This window comes from Geotrypetes seraphini, chromosome 6, assembly GCF_902459505.1.
Source record: "Geotrypetes seraphini chromosome 6, aGeoSer1.1, whole genome shotgun sequence".
NCBI lineage: Eukaryota > Metazoa > Chordata > Amphibia > Gymnophiona > Dermophiidae > Geotrypetes > Geotrypetes seraphini.
Window position 1 is genome coordinate 114656530 of NC_047089.1, and position 12334 is coordinate 114668863.

General features: G+C 42.7%; 1 protein-coding gene across 2 annotated transcripts in view; it reads right to left on the bottom strand.

The window, feature by feature from the left end:
- Nucleotides 1-2317: 2317 nt before the first annotated feature.
- The window catches only part of LOC117362951 (E3 ubiquitin-protein ligase HERC2-like), a 193712-nt gene continuing 183695 nt past the window's right edge, over nucleotides 2318-12334 (bottom strand). For both annotated transcript variants that reach the window (XM_033950040.1, XM_033950041.1), the window contains 2 exons: nucleotides 10283-10495; nucleotides 2318-3379 (listed from right to left, as the gene is read on the bottom strand). Coding sequence is in view for 1 of the 2 variants with exons in the window: in XM_033950041.1 (XP_033805932.1) it covers nucleotides 3107-3379; nucleotides 10283-10495 (486 nt within the window). In the remaining variant the exon portion in view is untranslated. The remainder of the gene's footprint in view (nucleotides 3380-10282; nucleotides 10496-12334) is intronic.

Sequence of the window (12334 nt, forward strand, 5' to 3'; positions counted from 1 at the left end):
CTAACAGCCACCATGTCATTCTCTGAATCTCTAGTCCAAATGGCAGTACAAATTCTGCTAACGCTGCCTTCCCCCCTTCCCTGCACCCTCCTGACCTCGACATGCCTCCATTCCCTCTGACTACGCCCCCCTCCCAAGCCACTATGGCCTCTCTTTCTCAAGCTCTGTTTTATCTAATTGCCCTGCCTTTTCATAGCCTCATATTTAACATCACTGTAAATGTACCACCGCTTTAACATGGAACAGTCTCTTCCTTTTTATTACTGCTATTTATGTAACATCTTTGTAAATGTAATAACACTGTAATATGTATCATCGCTGTAAATGTACAGTCTCTTCTATTGTTAACCGCATTGAACTTCCATGGTATTGCGGGATACAAGAATAAAGTTATTATTATTATTATATTACAGTGCTTCTTCTTTGTGGCAAGACTGTTTTCTGGGTCCTGCCATTTGTACTGAATGTACTGAATGTCCTGCCATTTGTACTGAATCCAATTCCATAATGCATGGAGAGACATCATGGAACTGAACAGTAAGCTGTTGTCTTTCTTGACAAATGGGAAAAACACAGTTCATCTTGCAGAAATCTCACATAAGCATTGTGGAACAATGGCCAAGGCCAAGGCCATTCACCACCCCATAATAAGTTCTTATTATGGGGTGGTGAATGGCCTTGGCCTTGGCCATTGTTCCTCCGCTGAGTGAAGGAATGTGCCTCTGTAGGTGCCTAAGACCAACATGATTGTAGTATGCGCCAGAAGTATAGGAACCAAAAGAAACTCTGTGGAATGACTATGTTCCTTAATGGACTTTATTTGAAAATGTCAAAGGATACAGACTCCTAAGGAAAAACAAAAAAATGACCCCAAAATTCAGAAGAATCCAAAATCCAGAAGAACCCCAAAATCCAGAAGAATCCAAAGTTCCAAAGGCTCTTATGTGGATTTCTTTACTTTTATGTAAAGAATTTTAGTGTACCTTTGGAACTTTGACATTTTGGATTCTTCTGGATTTTGGGGTTCTTCTGGATTTTGGATTCTTCTGGATTTTGGGGTCATTTTTTTGTTTCATCCCAGGTGCTGTTCCTAAATCAGAGCTGAGAGCCTGAGCTGAGCTCAGCCATTGCCTTAGCCCTCTTTAAATTGGGTGGAACCCAGAAATCTGGCCACATCCACATATTTCCATTTATTGAACTATTATGATGCAATCGATGGAATTGGGAGTTCGAGAGGATTTTGGGTCCCATCGAGGCTCAGAAAACTGTTTTGGTATCCACAGTCAAAGTTCCACCCTGTCAGTGTGCACAGCTGATATGAACAGTAAAATATTGATATGAACAGTAAAATCTTTTAAAGCTCCATAAGTGAAGTTAGTCAATGCGGCCTTGAAAGTGCCATGGTTCTTCATAGAGACTGTGAGTGTGTGGAGGCAGCCTGTTTAGACTTAATGCCCAACTACCTGGGCACAACAGGGAGAATATTAAAATAAGTCTCAAGGAGACAATAATCAAAACTGGGGCAAACTCCAAATGTACCTTGCATGTCTGAATAATCAAAGCAAAAATTTGTATCTACCAGAATCTCCCCAATCCATGTCTGCTTGTAGATCTGTCATTTCAGGACATTGGTTTTGCAGGAGAACCAATCAGAAAAAGGAGAGGTGTGCCAGCTGCGTTCTTAAGTAACTGCTGCTGGCACATGGAAAAGGAGGGAGAAAGTGCCTATGAGGTCCAAGAAATAGATTCACTACAGGCTACTTGGTGTTTTTGCTTGCTTCGGGCCTTCCTCGCTGCCGGGTCCTGCCCGAAGCAAGCAAGAACACCGTTGTAAGCTTCCCTCCATTGCTGACCTTAGCCTGTAGCAAAACTGCCAATGGGGGGAAGGGAAGAGAAATGCTGCTGCTCCACCCAATTGGAAGGCCAGGGAAGGGGGAGGGAGAAATGTCAGGGCATATGGGGGATGCCCAGAAAGGAATTTGAGATCACAGAATGTTTTGGACTATGTCCAAATTGTTTCCACCATTTGGACATAGTCTGGTGCCTTCCTATTCCCCAGAAAATTCTTGATTACTTTTTTCAGATTAATATTTCAGAGATTGTTAAAACATTTACTCCAAGAATCACTATAGAACACTGCTGCACAGTGTTATTAGTCCTTCATAGGACCTCATTTAAAAACTTCTTTCCTACTCTGCGATGATGATAGATAATCTCCATTTGTCAATCCTTCAGTTTACTATTACTGTATTATTATTATTATAAAAATGTTGAAAGCACTTTTGTTAAAAGAAGAATAAATAGCTTGTGATATTTTATTCAAAGAATATTTTATTCAAAGAATAATTTGTTATGATTAGAATTAAAGGAACCAGATTAAATAACACAGTGAAAGATCATACATACAGATATGATTTCTTCAAGGATTACTGATTATTGAAGAGTTTTTGAAAATAAAATTAACATTGCACTTTATAATACTGCTCAAATGAAGGGTAATTTCAAGATGATGCAAGTAAATACATAATAGGAAAATGTGCCCACTGCCATTTTTTCTGCAACATAAAACATAACAATTTTAGTAATACACAAATTCCAAGAGGGGCACAACAGGGAGAAGAACATTAAAATAAGTCTCAAGGAGGCTATAATCAAAACTGTGAAAAATGGGGCAAACTCCAAATGTACTTTTGCCAGTGGGGCATATCTGAATAATCAAAGCAAAAATTTGCAGGGACTGCCCCTCGAAAAATTACCAGCTCATCTATTGGAAGAATTTGCTTATATTATTATAAGCGAATTCTGTGCATTATTTTCATCTCTCTTCTTTGATGGGACTGCCCCTGCAGTCTGTGGCTAATAGTAAATGCATTGATGAACGCAAACATAAATCAGTCCATTTCCCTGGGTAAAGCACTAGGGATTTCTCTGAAAAGTCCACATGCAATGACATTTCTTCTAAGAAAAGGTTTTATATGTTATCAGACATTATTTCTATTTTAAGTAATAAATGCCTAATTCACCATTTTTTGTTAATAATGCCTTTGAAATAAATGCCTTTGAAATAAATCCTTCTCATGCTTTGAAATTTTTTAAAAATCAGTCCTCAATGTCCTGTTAAGTAATCCTGTGTAGAATCTGACGCAAATGAATCTGCATCTTCGTTGTCCGAGTTATCTGTGCTCTCATCAGCAGCTGGTTCTCCTGTAAGTGCTATACGAGCATAGTCATCAGTGTCTATAGACTTGCAAAAGTGAATGGCGTACTTAAGTTTCTCCTCTAATATTTGTTTACAGGTATACCTAGGCAACTTGAGCAAAAAGAAGCATGTGTAGGATTCTGGAAGGAAGTGATCTGGAGGATTGTATTTATCTAAAACCTGCAAATAAATAAACCATACATTTCAATAAATAAACCAGACATTTCAATTTCAAGGAACCATTTAAAAATCTAAAATTATCATGGGTCTTCCAAAACATATCCTTTCCCTCAATGATGCTGGCCTAAAGTGAACGTTCTCTTATTACAATTTATTCATTTTTAAGCTTCTCACCCCCAGACTAAGAGAAAATCTTATGTTTTGCAGAGGTGCCTGCCTCTTTGGGCTAAAGTATGTGCCCGGTAAGAGCAGTCCAAGAACATAAAATGTTCTATAGCAGTCCAATAACATAAAATGCATTTTTCTCTACTAATGAGAACTAATCATAGCGCTGTACACATTCCCCTGAAAATGGCTCAAAATAAGGTGGGCCTGCTGATGGAAATTTGTCGTCAAAAGCTCCGGTGTCTGTGAGTAGTGTGGAGTGCGTTATGCCGGTAGGTCCGAGTGTGAATGGTGTGGCAGTTAATTGTGATTATTGTGTAAAATTATAGTAGTGGTAACTGAAGTGCTTTAGTGTTAATGTGGTTGTTTTACATTCATAGTACCCCTCCTGAAGAAGCCAGTTGGCGAAACCTGGGTAGGGGGGTCGGCAATTGTAATGAATGCAGTCACTTGAATAAAAAGGAATCCGGAGCAGCTATATCGATTACCCACTCCATTCAAAGCTAAGTTGGTTTTGTTTTACCATCTTTGTGCAGTTATTTAGCTGTTGTATGGAGGGTGAGACTGTGAACAACGATGATGGTCTCTTTAACAGCTGCTCCGTGAATTTTTCACTGAGACCTCAGCTGTGGGTCTGAGTGTTCACTAAATAACTTCAGTTACTTGATTGATTGATATGATATTGTTTTGAATAACAAAGTGAGTTAGTAGCATATCACTTTGGATAATTAAATTCCCTTGAGGTATAAGAAAATAATAAAGCATGTCATAAATAATGCTGAGCTGAGGTATTGGCTCCTTTTCCTCATGCTCCCAGAGTACATAGCCTGGAAAGTCATAAAGGCTGAGGCTGCTTTGACTCCCAAAGTCAATGCTTGAGAACCACATCCACTTGAGAACCACATCCACTCAGCAATCCTGCATATCCTTGCGCACTCAGAAGAGAGGTGCGCAACTAAGGAATCCACTTTAGCCTGGGTAAAAAGTTGCTGGCACAACCGAGTCGTGGCTCTTAGACATGGAAAATCCCACTGTTCCTTGACCAAGATGCCAGAAAATGTAGAAGACTGAACCCTCACGCCACTCATAATAAATTCAGCTCATGCAAGGACTCAGAAATGAAATTCAGCAGAGCGCAGGATCATCTCCCAGAACCCAAGTCAAAATAGGATCCAAAATGCCAGACTGCAGGCCAGCGTCCCCTGGCATCTTGCAACAATAAGACTCTTCATCAATAAGACTCTTCAACAATAAGACTCTTCGAGGTGAATGAACCCACAGGGGCCGAGCCCAAAACACAGCTTGTGAAAAGCTTGTGAATACAAAAAGCAAACATAAAACGAGAGAAAAAAATTCAAACAAATAAATAATTCAAACACTCCGAACACTCTATGTACACTCATAGTATCCATCATATCAATGTCAACATTGATTATGAATTGAGATCTAAAACCACCTGCAATTCAGCTCAAGTGATTTATGGGATTTTTTTGCGGCAGAGTAAAAAAAAAAATGCTTGAACCACCATACTAGCAGCCCTTTCTGCAGCCTGAGATGTTCTTGCTTATTCTCGTGGTACGTCACGTGAAGGCACACAATTTGCACATTCCTGAACCCCATGACAACAAGTTTTGAGGCCAAACAAGAAGTTTTGGAGCTGCAGGAAACTTTTGAAAAAAAAAAAGATAACTAAAATCCAAGATGACTGCCATTGGGATTTTGGCGCCAAAATAGAAGTAAAAAAGTGGTAAATTTAGGATATTTACCACTGAAACCACAGAAAACTGGAATTTCTGACCTCCCCGATTCATCTCACAGGCTTTAACAGCCTTTCTCACTGTGAACTGTGCTGAAAGGGAGAAGAAATCAGTGCCTCCAACACTGATCTTCGGACTCCCAGTCAGTCATGGCGTCTGGCGTCATGGCGTCTGGCGCAAGACACTGCTGGACATGGAACATGTCCAACCTTCCTGCACACCCAGACATGCCACCTAAATAGTGGGGTACCTTTTTGTGAACTTCTCACTTTTACATGGTCTAAGTCACTTTTACATGGTCTAAGTCATGGTAAGTAAGTTCTGAATCTGTCTTCTCTCAATTTTTCTGAATGACCTCATGTTTTTGTTGTCCCCGCTAGTCCCTCTCCATAGGTCCCTCTCTTTCATAGGTCTCTATCATGTCTCCTTTTCCAGGGTAAAGAGCCCCAGCTTGTCCAACCTTTCGGCATATGAAAGGTTCCCCATGCCCTTAATCATCCTTGTTGTTGGACCCTCTCGAGTATCCTTTTTGAAGGTACGGCGACCAATATTGGATGCAGTACTCCAGATGCGGGCGCACCATTGTTCTGGTAGTGATACCTTTTTTGATAATGCCCAGCATTCTTTTCCCTTCGAGGCTGCTGCACATTGTGCCGCCGGCTTCATTGATTTATCCATGAGGGCTTTTTCTAGGTACCCTTCCTCCCATCATATAACTATACATGGGGTGCAAGACCTTACATTTCTCTACATTGAAGCTCATCTGCTCATCTGCCCACTCACTCAGTTTGTTCAGGTCTCTCTGTAGTTCATTGCATTCCTCAACAGTTCTGACCCTGCTGGAGAGTTTTGTGTCATCCGCAAATTTAATAACTTCGCACTTTGTCCCTGTTTCCAGGTCATTGATGAATATATTGAACAGTAGCAGTCCCTGTGGGACACCACTCGTGATCCCTTTCCAGTCAAAGTAGTGACCCTTTACACCCACTCTCTGCTTCCTGTCCGCCAGCCAATTTTTGATCTATTTGTGCCACCCTGTGGCTCCACAGTTTCTTCAGTAGGCGCTCATGGTGTACCTTGTCGAAGGCTTTTTGGAAATCAAGATATATGATGTCTATGGGGTCACCTTTGTCCAATTGCTCACTCATATCAAAGAAGTGCAGTAGGTTCGTTTCCTTTACAGAAACCATGCTGGCTTGTTCTCATCAGTTTATTTTTTTCTATATCCTTGATCAGTGATTCGGCAATCTTCCCCAGAACTGAGGTCAAGCTCACCGGTCATCTCTCGATCCTTTTTTGTAACATTCGCTATCTTCCAGTAACTCCGCTGTTTCGTTTCTGAGCTTTTTCAGTATTCTCGGGTGTATTTCGTCTGGGCCCGGTGATTTGTCAGTTTTTAATCTATCTATTTGTCATCGTGGCATGAGAATTTTCCCTCTATTGATCTTTCCGGTTCCGGCACGTTGGATGTGTCTTCTTTGGTAACGAGAACATGTTTAGTCTATCAGCCACCCCCTTCCTGTCCAGAGGTCCCACCTCCTCCCTCGCTGGCTGTTTTCCTTTTCCATATTGGAAGAATGGTATAAAATTTATTGTTTCCTTGTTCTTTCTTGGCTTTCCTGACCACTTGGTGACATGCTTTCTAATGCTTCCTGTGCTCTTTCCAATTTTCTTCGGTTTGCACATTCGAAACGATTTTTTCTTATCTCTTAACTTCCTTGGTTATCCATGCCGGGTCTTTTTTTCGATTCTTTTTGCTTCCTTTCCTGAATACAGGTTTTGTGCCTTGTTTATTGTGTCTTTGAATAAAGACCAGGCTTGCTCCACAGTCTGAGCTTTCTTGGAGCTGTTTCTGAGCTTCTTCCTCACCATTTGTCTCACCACCCCCTTCTTCCCGTTCCCTTTCTTGAAGTTAAACGTTGTTGCCTTGGTTCTCTTTCCCTACTTCCACTATGAACTGAATCACGTTGTGGTCACTGTTCACTAACGACCGCTACTTTCACTCCCTTTGCCCTTTGAGGATCAGATCCAGAATCGCAGACCCTCTCGTTGGTTCCTTGACAAGTTGCTCCATGAAGCAGTCCTGAATGGCCTCCAGGAAATCTGCTTCCTTTGTACATTTTGAATTTCCAAGACACCAGTCTATCCCGGGATAGTTGAAATCTCTCATAACTATGGTGTTAGCGTTCTTGCATTCCCGCCTCAGCTCAGCTACCATTTCTGTGTCATCTGCTTCAGTTTGCCCGGGTGGACGGTAGTACAGTCCCATCTTTATCTCGGATCTGTTTCTCCCAGTTGGTCATTCGTCGCTGCTGCACAGGGAAGGCTGGGAAATGCTGCTGCTGCACAGGGTAGTGTGTGTGTGTGGGAAATGCTGCTGCTGCACAGGGAAGGGTGGGAAATGCTGCTGCTGCACAGGGAAGTGTGTGTGTGGGGGGGAAATGCTGCTTTTGCACAGGGAATGCCGGAAAATGCTGCTGCTGCACAGGGAAGGCCGGGAAATGTTGCTGCTGCACAAGGAAGTGTGTGTGTGGGGGGGAAATGCTGCTGCTGCACAGGGAAGGCCGGGAAATGTTGCTGCTGCACAAGGAAGTGTGTGTGTGGGGGGGAAATGCTGCTGCTGCACAGGGAAGGCCGGGAAATGCTGCTGCTGCACAGGGTAGCGTTGCTTATGGGTCGATGGGGGGGCCGCATTGCCAATCGGGGGGGGGGGGGGCCACATTGCCGATCGATGCTGGAGGGGCCCATTACCGTTTAGAAAAAACAATGTTCATCGAGCCCCGCTGACCATTTCGAGCTCTAGGCACGTGCCTACTTGGCCTATTGGTTAATCCTGCCCTGTCCATCGTATGTCAGCAGATTTTTTTTCAAACTGTGGCTTATCGAAACCTGGGAGAGGTATAACTTTATAGAGTGACTCCAGGGGGCTGGTACCGAAAGAGGGGACTCTAAGTAAAAAGACTCCCATGGTGAGGTGGCTGATCGTAATCAAGTGTTTCCAAGAACGCCTTGCTTGTGTTTGGAATCCGCCCTAAAGGTTGGCCTTAGAGAAGGAGAGAGATTCTGCAGATGATGCCTCCGGAGCTAGAGAATGTCAGATGCCCAGGAGGCCTCAACCTCAGTAGCTGATCAACCTTATCAGAATCATTAAGCAGATCTGAAGTAAAGATCTGCTTAATGATGAGCTCCCAATGACGGATGTAAAACTGAAGGCATCCTTGCCTGGCATTAGAGATGTGAATTGCGGCTATGCTCTCTGGTGTCAGTCCGGCGTCGAGGTGGAGGAATGCTTTGTCTTCTTGGGTACCTGCGTTCCGAGTGTCTTGAAGACGAGGAGTGTCGAGAACTATGCCAGGAAGAGAACTGTCTCAACAGAACTGTCTCAACAGAATGCACCGAAGACACAGGTTGGACCAGCTCCAGAGAAAAAAAACTTCGGGAGCAATTGGTGAAACTGGTCCCTTAGCTCCTGCTGAAGCAAAGCCTCCATCTTCTGCTTCAGGCCAAGCACTGCTTCAGGCTTAGATGCCGGTATCTTGGGTGAGGAAGAGGCACTCCTCGATAAAGGAATGGTACATTTTCGGGACTTAGAACATAAGAATTCCAAAATAGAGTTACTGGGTCTGCCACTGCTGGGTCCCAGCAGTCCACTCCTGCGGCGGCCATTATGACTAACCTTATCTGCGTACATTCTGGTTCAGCAGGAACTTGTCTAACTTTGTCTTGAATCCCTGGAGGGTTGTGCAAGGTTGTGCAAGGTTCCCCTTCAGGGACGCAGGTCAAGAAGGCATTGAGCCCAATCATGCCAACCTTGCATGAGCCGGCATACCCAGCCGCAACATAAATCTGAAAGCAGTCTACATTCATGTCTCCACTGGTGTTGAGGGATTCAGTACCAGCGCCTTCAATGTCGGTGGAGCAATGCAGGTTCGCTCTCCATGTGCACACCAAATAGTTTTTCCTGCTGCAGGATACAGTTTTTAATAGTCCATTTCTGAAGCGAAGAGCAGTGCTCGGGACCCAGCTGTGAGGGACCGTCAGCGAGTTAGTGTGAGTGCAGTGACCGCACCTGCATTCTTAAATCCTGTCAACGGGTGTGACATGGACGGGAACACTGCCTCAGCTAAATCAAAATCGATGGCTGAGGAAAAGAGTAGGTCCCACTGGGCCAAAAAAAACCAACAGCAAAAAAAGACAAACTTTTTTAAACCTTTGTTATAAACACGAAAAGAAAGAATATGACTAAAGTTAAAAAAACCATGAGAGGGAAGGTAAAATTGACAACAGCAGTTGTAACGCGACTTCTTAGCTCCGCGGAAACTAAGAAACTGAGGGACTGCGCGCCTACGTCAGGCAGGAAGGCACTCGCGCTTGCGCGGTGCGGGCTATCGTGAACTTTCTGAAAGTCTTACAGTGACAATGCACGAAAGTGTTCATGCTCAGTGTTGCCAATCCTGCCGACACTGACCATGCCTGGCAAATACTATTGCTGGATAACTAGACTAGGCAGGTGAATATTTAGCTGGTAGAGCTCAGCATTTTGCACAGAAATTCAATGCTGGGCCATGTTTTTAGATTCATGGGGTCAGCTAAACTCCAGCATTGAATTTTTAGGTTCATGGGGCCAGTTCAGTGAAATATTCAGCACTTAACTGGCTATCGCAAACTGCATAAAGATAGGATTAATTTAAGTATGCAATTACTTTGGCTAGTTAAATGCTGAATATTAGCACTTAACAAGAAAAGTGTTGGCAACACTTCCAAAATAGAGTTACTGGGCATTTTCAGGGATACTAGCCAGTTAAGTGCAACTGAAAATGAGTGCTTTTCTGGCCAATTGGCTTTGACTATCAACCCTACTAGATATTGGGCAGAATATTCAGTTACATTTTAATTGCAGCAGCTGGCAATTTATTCAATCAATGAATACTGTGATTAAACCTTTAGTCCAAATTACACAGTAGTTCACCTTTTTGATTACCTGAATGACAAAGTCCCGGCCTCTGAAGTCAGCTATTGTTCTGGGAAGCCTCGTTCTGCCCCATACAAACCGAAGAAAGAGAGAGCGTTCTGTGTTGGAAAAAGATTCCATCACCTCCCAGAACCATTGAATCAATGAAGCAGTGGGTTCAATGCCCTTGTAAGTTGCTACTGATTTCAGTAGGTGAAGTGGAATATCTGGACTACCACACACCTGAAAAAACAAACACTAATGTGACTTCTCACTTAAATTTCCCACATCTCTTCTTAAAAACATTTAACACAAAAAAGTGGGTGAAGGAAAGAGGAGGATATATGTGAAGCTTTCTATTATTTATGTTTATTACAAGACTTCACACTATGAACTGTTTACAACATAAAATCATAATTGGTGTAAAAGAAAATAGAAGAGAGAGAGAGAGAAAGAAAAAAAAAAAAAAAGAAGTGCCTGCCATCACTAGCAAATCTAGCAAATAAGGTTTCTATCCAGAGGCAGCATGAAATACAATTTATAAAATCCTGTTTATCTGACAAATTCTAACTGGGGTCCCAAAGAAATAAATGTACACAAAATTCTATATTTAAACTTAAGGCTGCTTAAACAAAGGCTTAAACTACTCTAGGCGCCTGCATACCATTGGTAAATTTACCCTTGAGTTGGTATTTCTCCTTTCTCTGCCCCTGCTTCTTCTTTCTTCCGCTGCTCCCGTCCACACTGACAATTAAGTCAGTCAGCTTTGTATCAACATTGGGGTCTCTTTTCAGGATGTAATGTAGGCAAGGAAGGGAGAGAGTGGTGAAAGAAAGGAGGAGAGAGGCAGGTCTCTTGAGGGAAAGAAGGAAGGAAGTAAAGAAATGGTGAAAGGGGAAAGGATACCATTTGAGTCGGATGACATGCACGACCTCGGGAGACCGCCTGTTGGTGCGAAACATGTTGGGATGAGGGTCACGAGTGGTGTTCCGCAGGGCTCGGGGCTCGGAATGACGAAGTGTGAGATAATAAAATTTGCGGACGATACAAAAATATTTAGTGGAGCTGGAACTAAAGAATTGCGAAGAATTGCAAAGGGACTTGAACAAACTGGGGGAATGGGCGGCGAGATGGCAGATGAAGTTCAACGTTGAGAAATGTAAAGCATTGCATGTGGGAAGCAGAAACCCAAGGTACAACTATACGATGGGAATTATTATTGAATGAGAGTACCCAAGAAAGGACATGACAATGAAGCCGACGGCACAGTGTGCAGCGGCCGCTAAGAAAGCAATAGAATGCTAGGTATAATCAAGAAGGGTATTACAACCAGGACAAAAGAAGTTATCCTGCCGTTGTATCGGGCGATGGTGCGCCCGCATCTGGAATACTGCGTCCAATATTGGTCGCCGTACCTTAAGAAGGATATGGCGTTACTCGAGAGGGTTCAGAGGAGAGCGACACATCTGATAAAAGGTATGGAAAACCTTTCATATGCTGAGAGATTGGAGAAACTGGGTCTCTTTTCCCTGGAGATAGATGTTAGATAGATGATAAGAGACTTATAAGATCATGAAGGGCATAGAGAGAGTAGAGAGGGACAGAAGTTCTTCAAACTTTCTAAAAATAAAAGAACAAGAGGGCACTCGGAAAAGTTGAAAGGGGATAGATTCAAAACGAATGCTAGGAAGTTCTTCTTTACCCAACGAGTGGTGGACAACTGGAATGCGCTTCCAGAGGGCGTAATAGGGCAGAGTACAGTACTGGGGTTTAAGAAAGGATTGGACAATTTCCTGCTGGAAAAGGGGATAGAAGGGAATAGAGGATTACTGCACAGGTCGCCGCGTGAGCGGACTTCTGGGCATGATGGACCTCAGGTCTGACCCAGGAGAGGCATTGCTTATGTTCTTATGTTCTTATGTTAAACTCCCAGGTGTTGGCTGATAACAGCTAAACATATAAGCTAAGTATGTACTTAGCTTATATGTTTATATTAAAAATATTCTAAAAAAATATATGTTTATATTCTAAAAAATATATGTTTATATTAAAAATATTCTAAAAAAATACTTAAAAATACTT